The 13,126-nt window shown below is 40.7% G+C and overlaps 1 protein-coding gene across 2 annotated transcripts in view; it reads left to right on the forward strand.

Annotated features, from left to right (window-relative positions):
• The window catches only part of LOC145978460 (angiotensin-converting enzyme-like), a 37,325-nt gene that overhangs the window by 17,430 nt on the left and 6,769 nt on the right, over positions 1 to 13,126 (forward strand). For both annotated transcript variants that reach the window (XM_083111109.1, XM_083111110.1), the window contains exons 5-10: positions 4 to 147; positions 3,029 to 3,220; positions 4,596 to 4,693; positions 6,076 to 6,245; positions 7,426 to 7,550; positions 11,758 to 12,004. In XM_083111109.1, coding sequence (XP_082967235.1) covers positions 4 to 147; positions 3,029 to 3,220; positions 4,596 to 4,693; positions 6,076 to 6,245; positions 7,426 to 7,550; positions 11,758 to 12,004 — 976 coding nt within the window. The remainder of the gene's footprint in view (positions 1 to 3; positions 148 to 3,028; positions 3,221 to 4,595; positions 4,694 to 6,075; positions 6,246 to 7,425; positions 7,551 to 11,757; positions 12,005 to 13,126) is intronic.

A 13,126-nucleotide genomic window follows, 5' to 3' on the forward strand; every position in this document is an offset into this window, starting at 1 on the left:
CAGAAATTAAAGAGATATTCGAGAAGAGCAGAAATCCTGACGAACTGCAGCACACGTGGACGCAATTCAGAGAAGTGGCCAGCAAGAAGATGAGAGCCCTCTATCAGGAATATGTGGAACTAAACAACGAAGCAGCCAGACTTAATAGTAAGAAACGTCTACGTACAGTCACGGACACTTCTGGGTTATAAAAATTCCATTAACTTTCAATTGAATCGTTACAACCCAGAAGTTTCCATGACTGTACAATTTGGCACGAGTAAGATAAATGTTAATCCTAATTTCTAAGGTATGTTTGTAAATGTTTAAGAATCTTGGCTCGTAAAGAATATTAGAGAATAAGCACAGAGACATAAACATAAGTAAATATAGAAAAGCTGAAGATTGGACGTAGCGTCTAAATTATAACATCATATAGATATATGAAATGTTAACAAATAATAATATGAATCTGGCATATTTTTAGCTTAAAAAAAGAATGAATTTTTAAATGAACTTTTGAGAACAAGGGCATGTACCTTTGTGAGGCACCAAATGTCAACCTCACTTCCAAGTAGTACACTCCGGTGACTGCATTTGGAAGTCCAACGAGGCTCTGGCGTCTGAACCTACGGCAAGTATAATCCTCTGTAGGGTTGTGTGCGTATGTTGTCCAGTGTTTTGTCCTTTTATGTGACGAGTGTTCCTTTACAGCCTCAGCTTTATACCCAGGTAAGAATATTTTAGTCCTCGGTCAAATAGCCTAAGTGCTGACACACCTACAATTTTAAATTCAATCAATCAATCAAAATTGTGAACAAGATTATCATAATTAACACTAGCATACTTCTCCGAGGAGCCATTTTTATCACTTCTTCTTCTTCTTAACTTCCCGTGCTTAATTGTGTTTTGCTAAAAATGAAGGATATTCTCAATTTTTTAGGAATTTGATCCAGACGTCGCACATAAGATTAAATGTAGGGCATGTCTGGGGAGGGGAGGAGAGGGGATGGGAGGGGAGGAAGTCTGGTAAATATTATTCTAAATGCATGAAGTGCTGTTTGAGCAACATATTTCACGAATAAGGAAACACTCGGTTCATAAGGAAACTATCTTTAAGTTACAATCCATTATAGCCTCTTACTCTCTAGTCTCTTTGGTAGAAATATTGCAAATTATGTCTATTCATTTCATATCAAATTCTTAATATTCTTACGTCTTATGTTAATGTTGAACTCTTCTCTTAATAATGCCTTAAGTGAAAGCAGTGGCGGCCGGCGGCAACTATGATGGGTAGTGCAAACGTGATCAAGAAATCGAAAAATAAAACAACCTCCTTGAGGTTGCGCCACTGGCCAAGATGTTTATCCTCGTTTGGTAACGTGAAAAACAGTGTGTGTTTAAAGCCCGCATCACACGGAACTGGATATCCAGTAGGTATGCCCTAGTTGGTTCTGGACTGGCTACCAATTTGCTAGTTTTCGCCTCACACGATACTTATCAGCGTACTTGTCGATAGACTTTTGTTCCCATACGAGGGAAGTTGTAATGGCAGCTGCGTGAGATGTAAACAATGTATCACTTCACATTTTTAAAAGCCGATAACTATTCAACCGAGAGGAATAACGTTTCGTGTAAAACGTTATTAGGTACAAAACAATGGCGCTGCTTATATACATACTTTACAACGTTTACTGTACACGTATGAAAGAATACTTTAGTTGTTTCAAATGTAAACACCTAGCACTCAGCATAGATGGTTTAACTCAACGCGCCTTTCATGCTGTATACGTTATAAATTGTTGGAGTAACACTCGGAAACCACAGACAAAAGCGCTCCATTGCACACTTACAGATTATCTTCACATGGCGAAACTTTGCTCTGATTGGCTGTTCCACAGAATCCAGTCGAGGAAAGCAAGTAGCAATTAGAACATGTCCTATTCCTCCAAACCAGTCAAGCAGTCAGCCAGGCGGCCATGATTGCTACCTAGAAAGTTAGTTCAGCGCCAACTAGGGCATTCCTATTAGAAATCCAGTTCCGTGTGATAGGGGCTTAACCTATCTTTATACACTACAGGACACTTCACTAAAAACAGCACCTCCCCAATGACGCAGTGGTAGCGTCGTTGCCTTGTAATCAAGGGGTCCCGGGTTCGATACCCGTTGGAGGCACATGGCACAGTGGTTCGGATCCCACTTTAAACGTAGGTCCAGTCCCGATTAGCCTTACTGTGCATAAAGTGGACTTAAAACACCAACTCAAACCAAACCAAACTTCACTAAAAACACAACAATTACAAGAGGAAGGGAAAAACAAATCCTCTCACCTTCTCCTCCCTCAAGCACACGTATTCCAACTGGATGTCGAAAATATGCTAGACATTTGTTGTAAAAAGAAATTTTCGAAATGCCAAAGGAAACTTACCATAGGCTATTTTACTTTTATATTTTTAAAAAAGTCTGAATGCCCCTCTAGGCGCATCTATCTATTATCAAAATGTTCACTTAACTTGGGAAAAATACTAGGTTCGTTTCTCCAAAAGTAGGCAGAAAAGTAGATAGTACCTTTTTTACGAATTGCTTCCCCAACGGGTTTTGCAAATCTGTCGTATTTAGAGACTTATCTAGAATATGGCAACTGTGTCAACACTGCGAAAGTTCCCTCGCCGTGCCAGGCGAAAACGGGCACGGCTGGTGTCTTATGGGCTAATCCCATCTCCTGCCACCTTGTTCTCGGCTCATGGTGGAAATGTTCCTCGCTGAGACTTCTTCAACCCTCTGCACGTCTGTCAACTTGGTTAGGCCAGTTCTTGGGCGGCGCGGACCGCTGCCTCGCGAGGATAGGAAACAGCTGGCGATGCAGTGAGGAGGTTGGGGCGGTCGTCACGTCAGCTTGACCGATTGCAAGATTCGAATCTCCTTGTCTGTAAACTATCAATGTATTAATTTAACAATACTTGGGCTATGTATGCGTTTCTTCTGAGGGTAGTGCCATGGCCACCGCTGAATGAAAGTGTCTAACTTTTTCTGTATATGTTTTCTATAGATTTCACGAATGCTGGGGAATATTGGCTGAACGACTATGAAGATTCAAATTTCCGGAAGGATGTGTTGCAACTGTGGGAGGAAATGCAGCCTCTCTACGAGCAGCTGCACGCCTACATCAGGAGGAAGCTCCGGGAACAATATGGGGAGAGCTGGGTGTCCAGGAAGGGAAAAATCCCTGCTCATTTACTGGGTAAGAGCTTCAAACATTGCTTCACTTACGTTTTTACTACATTTTCTAATAATAATACTGTATTTCGTACGTCGCTGAAGTGTGTATATTAATATGTTAATACAGTAATCCCTCAGTAATCCGGCAGATATCAGATCAGAGGACTGCCGGATTAACGAAAACGCCGGATTAGAGGTGGTTCATTTAAAAAACGAATTTTAATAGTAAAACCTATGTTTATTGCACAAAATATGTACGTATGTACATATATTAAAATTGAAATTAGTGTTGTAAATGAGCAACAATGACGCGTACAGATCGCTATACCGAGCCTAGTGTATACATCGTGCCAAGGTCTTGACACTGACATGCAGTAACATGTTTTCCCTTTCACGCTCCCCGATCGCTCAATGCCGGACTACTGGAGGGGCGGGATTGGCGAAGGGCCGGATTATTGAGGGACCACTGTAATGGTAACATAGGTCTGACGCGTATCCAGGAATAGCACACGGTAGTGGCAATTTTAGTCTTGTACAGTCGGCGGCAAAATGTTAGTACACAAATCGTTAGTTTCGGCCTGTTTTCTTCTACAATCTATCCGATACTTTACTCACATTGCTAACAGAACGAATGAACAAGGTGATAGACAATTTGTTGATTGTCACCTTTTCGTCGGTTGTACATCTCCTAGAGTGCGCTTCAAATCTCCTGCATATGGCCTGGACGGTTGAACAGCACCAGCGAATCACAGACGTGCGGCGTTGCCTAGTTGAGCGTTTCGCTCAACCACGCTGTATCTTTTCCGTGTGAGATTTCGACATGGCACCGTTGCAGTGCGCTGCTATTGGCTATCGCCATATGCAGGAGATTTGACGCGCACTCTAGTTAGAAATACGCATTGTGTGACTTAGAGTTTTGTTCTTATATAAGCAATACGTGTGTGTTTATTGTATTACAGTAAACAAAAACCGAGCCACTCCCCATGGAGATTATCATATCTTAGTGCACTCGGTTGGAAGCTTCGGTAAGGTAAGTATTAGTTTCATTCATTACAATATGATCATGATGAGCCCAACTGAATAAATAGTGCTTTTCACGGTCGAGTTGTGTATACAACGTAAAATGACATAACAAAGATACAGGAACTAAATACCGAAAAACACGTTGTTCCTTGTACTCCTGGAAAATGTAACAAAAACACTCGCAGAAACATCGGGTTATCGATAACATTGCTATAATCTGTCCCAGGGATCTGTAGAGCAAGCGAACAAAAGAAAGTCATCTATCTGCGCGATAGTGACTAGAGAAGGCTCGACCAATGAACTCGTAAGAAGGAAGGGGATTGCATGGAGGGGAAAAGAATAAAGAAGACTTACCTTCACCTTCTTCCTTGCAGGTTACTTGGATTCTGAGTCGTGGACCAATCTTCTACCTCTGCTGCTTCCATATCCACAGGAACCATCCATTGACGTCACGCCTGCAATGCAGAAGCAGGTGAAATTATTGTATTATAACCATAAAATCACCTGAAATTTTTTATACTTTCAGATAATCGTGACGAAGATCATGAATGATTTCAAGATGAAATTGACGAAAGGAAAGTCACAAGGAACATCCATGTCCAGGTTGGGATTCGAACCCAGAACCTTTGGTAGCTGGACCACCAAGGCGGCTTTACTTATACTTCAGCCGAGTGCTCGAAGTGGAAATTCCTAGCTGGGGAATTTCCAGTTCGAGGTTTCCTAAACAAAACCAATTAAGATATATAATTAGGTAAATAAATAAAACGTAACTAAATCTTTAATAATAAGTGGAAGGATAGTTGTATGGTTCAACACGGAGAGAATAAAACAGAAGGGGATGCAATGCAAAATATTCTTGCTCACATACATTTTGTTCATTGGGCGATGACATCCCTCCGCACTCCCTTCCCTCACTTGGAGCACTGCTTCAGTATAGTGGAACCACAAGCAAAAAAGCATGCGCAGACCCGCGTGGAGGGGAGGGGCAGAGTGGAGCATGCTTCCTTATGGCCTGAGTTGAACGGAATAAGGTGAGGTGGATTCTTTTGTTTGTGGACGCTCTGCAGCACGTTCACACTTGCAAGTTTGTAGTCTTGAGAACACGACCCCTCTCCCCCCACCAAAACTTTTGGTTGAGTGTGGTACACTAGATGAGGGTAGATAAAAGTGATTTCCTACCCGAAGTCAAGACCAAAGCGGCAAGCGAGACGTGGATTTCACACCGAAGTGGCAAGCGACAGGCGATACGGACCTCATCCAGTATGTAGAAAAGCATTCACTGCACACGCACTACCAACAGACCGAGGTGACACGAAGCACGACATTGAGAAAACGGTCCAGTCCGAGCGACACCCAAGGGACAAGCGACACTTGCAGCTTGTTGTGCCGCATCGCTACGAAAGGCTGCATTTATTTCTGAAGGTTAGTTTCCAAGTGACAAGTGTCGCGTGTCGCTTCGGTCTGAAAACCGGTGGACCTACGTAATCAACTAAATCTTCCTTATTGAGGGGTGCACCGAGGAAAGGGTACGGCAGCGACGGCACCAGGAAAAAAAATAGTGGATCAGGCAGAAGGAATAATTTCTCATTTTACACCTTTATAATGCAAAATTGCATGTTTGAGCTAAGAGAGGTTTTGGTTATGTCACTTTTTCTTGCTTGTTATGGGAGAACCCCCGAGGAGACGTTTGTTTGCCTTATCCTATCAGACTCTGTTTCTGAGTCAGAACTTCCCTTTGAAATTAATTTCCATTGGGAAATTAAATTAGATTAATACCTATCCATAAATGTGTAGTTGAAAATCTTGTTTATATGGGATGTTGGGGGTTGTTTAATTATATTTTCTTTAACACAGAAATACACGCCGCTGAAGGTATACAAGGTATCGGAGGACTTCTTCACAAGCATGAACCTGCACCCGATGACTCCAGAGTTCTGGCACTACTCCATGTTTGAGAAACCGATCGACAGGGAAGTTGTGTGCCATCCATCGGCTTGGGACTTCGTTCTTGGTGACGACGTCAGGTAAACTTATATGTTCAGTTCATACATACCGTTCTATACTTCTTTCTAGTTCACTTTAGGAACCTTGTGTTGCATGCAATGATAACTACTTTGTGCAAATTTTCAAATTTAAATGATACCCTGTCGTCAGCCAACAAAGCTTTGTACCTACACTAACACAAAATAATCAAATGTGGTAACAATATGATCTCGGAACAACGCATTTCTTCATTTTTACAGAAGAAAGTACTTACTGAAATGAGTTTCTCTAGCATTTTGAAAGTTCGTGGAGGTATTTTCTTTCATCGTGGAATCTGTTTGACCGGGAATTCATGTGTTTTTCACGAAAAATATCTCTCCGACGCACAATTGCCGTTGATTTTCTTTGCTTCCTCTACGTGAACCGGATGTTGCGCACGTTTGATGACGTAATCTCTTGTCAGTGTTTCCAACCACGCCGTTGTTTTGCAAGAAGATGAGAAAACGAAATATACATTCCTGATATTAATACGACCCCAAATTTTAACTATGTTTGCCTAACCTAACCTAACCTTACCGTGAATGGTTTGTGGGGCATTTTTCGATTAAGAAGCAAATTTTAACTATGTTTGCCTAACCTAACCGAACCTAACCTAACCTTACCGTGAATGGTTTGTGGGGCTATCAGTGAAGGATTTTTGGGGCTATGCGTGAATGGTTTGTGGGGCATTCTTCGGTTAAGAAGGTTGGAAACACTGTATACCCACTGATCCACGACGCTACTCAAGCTGTACCCGCCATATTGTGTGTTACGGAAGCGAAAAAAGGAAGAACAATAATTACAGTTAATGTCAGAAATTGATTTTTTTTTTTCGGGAGAAAAGCAAAATCCCATCTTAAAGAATGTTTCGCAATGCATAATAGGTAAGTACGAATGTCAAAAAAGACGAAATTAACGAGTGAGAGGTGTTGTTCCGAGATCGTATAGGTAATTCAAATTTAAATCACTTAACTAGGTGCACAAGGAAAGTTCCATATACCTTGAAAAGGTGAAATATGCTCAGTGAATGAGTGCACAATGGTCAAATATGCATGCATATGACCTAAGGAAACAAATAAATTTAATTAGTTTTTTAACTGTATAAACTCTCGTATATTTCGCCATCGTGAAAAAATATAGTCATGAAAAATGTTAGCTATAATAATAATATTCTTTCCCTAGAATCAAGCAATGCACGAGACCCATAATGCAGGACCTGATAACGGCCCATCATGAAATGGGACACATTCAGTACTTCCTGCAGTACAGGAAGCAGCCTCTTGTCTACAGAGGGGGAGCTAACCCAGGTAAGGCTTTGTATAAATTCTCTCTCTCTCTCTCTCTCTCCCTCTCTCTCTCTCTCTCTCTCTCATTTACACTGGTGACTATTGGAAATCAATTGTGTAATTGAAACCTTCTGTCTGTCCATTTGGTCTATCAACATTCGATGATAGGGGTGACCTTCCACGTAGTACACCCAATTGTCAACCTCACTTCCACGTAGTACACCCTGGACTGCTTTTTGCAGACTAACGTGGCTCTGGCGACATAATTCTGTGTGCTGTCCTATTTATGTCCTTGTGCGTGCAGTGTCCCTTTTCAGCCTCAGCTTTTAAGCAAGGTAAGGATATTTTAGTTTTCAGACACGGTTTTATTTTTGTTTTGATAAGGGGCCGGACTCCGCACAGTGTGACGGGTGCAAAATAGCCTAAGTGCTAACGCACCCAAAATTTTATATTCAAATTCAAACATTCGGTGACATTTCCAAGACTTCAACTGCTTTCAGCTTCAGGGGTGTAAGGGATGATGACCCCAGAAGGCACCCAAATGCAAACATCACTTCCACTGCGCCCTGCACTGTATTCTTGCAAACTAACGAGGATCTGCATCTGGACTCTCAGCCATTATAATTCTCTGTGCGGCTTGTGTTGTGCCCTGCCCATGTGCAGTTGTGATTGCCCTTCCATCAATTTCATCATATCACCTTCCACTCATCTTCGTGATTTCAAATTTACAAATTTATTGACCTTTAGAATGTATACATTCATAACTTTATCATTGGATCATATTTTCACTACATCTCATTACAAAGCTTTTCCTTCTGAATTTAATTGATATACAAGATACACTAGTTCATGGAATGAATCATGATACAATACGTAATTGGAACATGAAGCAGACAATAGTGCAGAACATATTGAGTGAGTATAAAATAATACTTTTTGAGACACATATACATATCTAAAGGGGGGAAACCTCCCGAAGTAGCCCACCTCCACCCGCGTACTTTCGAGGGTATGCTCTTAATGTCCTGGTACCTTTAAATAAACCAGGACGTCAGTTTCCTGAATTTAAACGGTTCCCCCGCCTTTTTATCGTCTTCTTTTTGTCTTTACTTTCATACATAAAATACAGATACAAGTACAAAAAAGAAAATAAAATACATGGAGATTCCATACATAGCTACATTTAATAATTTTTAGTTTGTATTATTTTAATAGACCGTTCTGGTGACCGGAACAAGTCTTTAGATTTCTTGTAAATTTACTGTGCATTTGTATGATTGGTAATTAATTAAACTTGTTAATAGTAGTTATTAATTAATTTGTGTTAGTTTATTGGTTAGTTTTAGTTATCGTATAGATAGTAGGGAATGCTATGTACAGGAAGGACAACCATTCTGGTATCCAGAACTGTTGTAAGCTTGAGGGGAGAGTATGATGGGGTGAGAGTTTAGATTGGAGTGAATGATGGCTTGGATTAGTCTGCACGGACGCAAGTTCCCTGTCTGCGATTAGTCGAAAGTGTCAGAAAAGCGAGGTAAAATAAAATGAAATCGGTATCGGAAAGTATCGGTTGAAATTGATCTACCGATACCAGCCGATGAATTCCCGACATATTGGCCTTTCAAGGGGTCGCGCGACAGTTTTGCGGAGTCTCATTATCTTAGAAATCATGCAAAATTCAAACTTCCTCTTTATTTTGCACAAATTATCAAAGAAAAACTGTACTTTTTGATTACATTACATCTATTTGTAATATTTTGATGTAATTCTTGAATATTGTAAAGCAAATTTATTGGTAAATTCATTTGAATTATTACAATTTTCAAACATCGGTATCGGTATAGGTGGGAATCGGTAAGACTATCGGTATCGGTTCAAAGTGGTATCGACTCGGCTCTAAAAATGAATCAGCCAATCAGCCTTTCAACTTCATCCAGTGGCGTATGCTGGTTCTAAAGAGTGGGTAATCTCTGACCCTTGATCCTCAAACTCCAAAAGTTTCCGTGCAATTTATGTCAGGATCCATATTGGATTTAGGAATATTGTGTCGGAATGTTTGTCTTATTGCTACGACCACAATCAATTAATTCTCGTTATTGCAGTTTAATATACGTGTAGAATTTCAAATAATAAAGCAAGACAGTATTATAAAGCTATAAAAAACAACCTGTGAAATATAAAATGAAAGACGTGCACTAGTGAAATAAAAACCCGCAATATTAATTTAAGTGCAAAATTCAACTTAATCCCGGACCCGATTACTTGTGCCGTGCCATATCCAAAGCACGCTGTTTGTCCAGTTGCACGTCAATACGTGTCTGTGCGAAAGATTGCAGCTTAACGAAGGAAGTTATGTGACTTTTGGATTTTTCATGTTTGACGCAAGCGTTGCAAAGATTACAGTATCCGCCACGCATCGATACATTCTTTTCAGCCCCAAAAAGTAAGCACGGCCAACAAAAAAGCAAAGCTTATTAACAGTTACACTTCCTGTCAACCATGGTGTTTTGTCATAATTTGCTTGCGAAAATGCCTCACATATTCCCGATTTTTGTCTTTGTGTGCAGAAATAAGTTCAAGCGATGACACTGGCCTACCTGTATTAACAATTTGCAACTTCTCCTGAAAAGATCTTGTTCCAAAAGGTTTCGCCAGCAAATCTTCTATCACATCCATTACCCTTTAACGCAGCACTAACACGACAAACACTAACACCTAAATAAACAATAAACACGAAGCACAGCACGAAGCCAACGACTACACGCATTCAGTTTCACGCGCCAAACTTCTGTTGTTGTGTTCCTGGCTCAGAATGAAATTCCCTATGAATGGTAAAAAAAAAAATCCCTTTCCGAGCTCGAAATGACAGGTTTTAAAAGTTCGAATCATTGCAGGCCAGAGCCAGAATTTTATTTCGGGATGGGGATCATCCCTTATTAGCAGCCGCCACATAAAGTTGAAACAGTGGGATTAGAAGTCCTGAAGATGAATCTCAGATTATTACAACGTATTATGCGAGGTGTTTAATCCTGCTAATGAAGTAAAATTAATAACCACTATACACTTTTTAAATTAGATATTTGTAGGATTTCGGGGAGGGGGGTTTCAGCCCCCCAAGTCCTCCACCTGGATACGTGCCTTATGTGTTTTTTTCGTTTTACGTTAAATTCGTTCATCTTCATCAATATTAATCTAAAGAGGCGGAATATAGCTACTTAAATTAACTAATATATATATATATATATATATAATTTATTTTTGATATCTTTCCCTTTAAAAAATATTCAGTTGCGTGAAAGAAATATTCTCGCTGCTTTTGAAGATTAGAGAGGAGAAACAATCACTATTTTTGTAAATACAAGGATGGGGGAGTCAGCATATAGGTGCTTTAATTGCTTAAGCTTTGAATTTTAATTTAGTTTGCGTCATCTTCAATATTTAAGCTTTTTCCTTTTGATAAATACATGTTCAAGTAACAGAAATCAGCAAGACAGAAGCAAATGTAAAGTGAAAATTAGCGTAGAATTGGTTTGCCCATGTTATTCAGTTTTCCTGTTCTTCGCACTCTACCGGGTATGTTTTCCCTAGTTCAGCGGAGGGAACGGTGAGGCTCTGAAGGTTGAGAGTGCGACCGGTGGACTCTCACAAGAAGGAGCTTACCCTGGCCACGGAATCACCGCGCCTGAGAAGCAGTGTTTCCTCTCCCTCTTTCCTCTCTCCTCCCTCCTCGCCAAGGGTTGTAAGGGAAGAGGGAGGAATGACGTCAGGGTGAGATTCCCTGAAGTCATTCCACCGGCTGGAGAAAGGTTCCCGGATATTCAGCGGCAAACGGTTGGAAGCATTCGCGCGCTGGAAGCAAAGAAATGTATGCATCGAAATTGTTTTGGAAGAATATTGCGAAGAAATGTATATATATATATATATTTAAAAAAAAAGAAATACAGCCGGGTCATCTGCGATTACCTAGATGACCCAGAGTATACGCCGCTGACTTCATCCACCGTCCACATAGTGCTGTGTTCCAGACAAATGACGTTACGGATAGATATCTTCCTTATCTATAGCCAGATCTATGTTCCTGGAGCTTAACAATTATTTCATGAAATAAAAGCTCTGCTTTCCCTATGCTGACCTACTTTCTGGAGTGGTAACTCTACATAAGTATTCAGTATGACACAGCTTCCCCACATTGTAATCACAACGGCGAAGTTCATTTTCCTTTCCGCAGGATTCCACGAAGCCGTGGGCGACGTCCTGGCCCTGTCCGCCTCGACGCCGAAGCACCTGAAGATCCTCGGTCTGCTGGACAAGGACGCCAAAGTCACCGACGAATCCCAGATCAACCACCTCCTGAAGATCTCCCTCAGGCAGCTGCCAATCATGGCCTTCGCCCTGTCGCTCGACACTTGGCGATGGGACGTGTTCGAAGGCCGCTCCACCGAAGAGAACTACAACTGCCACTATTGGAAGCTCAGGTAAGATATTTCGCGAACGATCAATACGGTTCACGGATTTGTAATTTCGCTCAGTACTACTCTAGTATCAACAGGTTGTTACAGTACTCATCAGCGAAATACACTGCTATACATTACTCAACATATAACCCGTGGCTTAACAGCGCTTGACAGACAAGGCCTACATTGTATTTGTATCTTGCAAAAGGGTAAATGACACACTATACTTACACTACATTAAATTGTAGTTCCCCTCTCCCCAGAATTATTCCTGTCCGCGCCCGCTACTGAATCTTGTTTACATTTTCTGGCAAACTTTACTTATGCTGAACCCAACCCTTACTGAAAGAGTAGATATTAAGTAATCTTTGCTAATTCTATTGGCTGATTGAAAAACCTCTTTGGTATACTACTGGAACTATCCAAGTGTGACCACTGAATTTTAACCAGGGAAAATGAAAGGATGAGACATTTTAAAGAGCTTGCTTTGGCTTTAGAAGATTTTTCTTTCCAATTATTGAGTTTTAAACTTGCTTCTGAGAAATTTGGGCTAACCGTATTACCTTCTCTTGTGGACGAAATCGATAATGTGTAGATTATTACGTCCAAATTCATGTGATAGATACAAGACTGTTTTCGTCAACAGTTGTGGCGATTCTTTTAGCCACTTTTCCCCCGCACTATGCTAAAGCTCATATATATAGGAAACTATACTCTCTTTGTCCCCCCCCCAGTTTTGGCACCTCCCTCCCCTGTTTTGGAACCCAATCGCCGTCACTGGTGTACATACTTTTCATTTTATCTGTTTTGTATCAAATCTTGTGAAGAACTAAAAATGTGGTAGAGATCATTATGTTTCTCGTAGTAGTTAAAGGACTCTTCTACAGATGGCAAGACAAGCGTTTCGTTTTGTGTGCCATCTGGCGACTGTCTCTTGAACTCCATCATATTATTCGTAGGAGCCGAACGAGGTGGCCGGATTTTTACATGGGTGCTAATGGAAGAACATGATATTCAATATAACTTTATAAAACACATGGATGAAAAAAAGAAAGATCGAAGAATTGACTGTCACGAAAACTGCCAAAAGATTGCTGTGGTTAGTGAAACCTTTAAACTGAAGAGCGAGTATTTTCATTCCTC

Source organism: Lepisma saccharinum, chromosome 24 (genome assembly GCF_977018435.1).
Source record: "Lepisma saccharinum chromosome 24, izLepSacc3.1, whole genome shotgun sequence".
In the NCBI taxonomy this organism is placed as follows: domain Eukaryota; kingdom Metazoa; phylum Arthropoda; class Insecta; order Zygentoma; family Lepismatidae; genus Lepisma; species Lepisma saccharinum.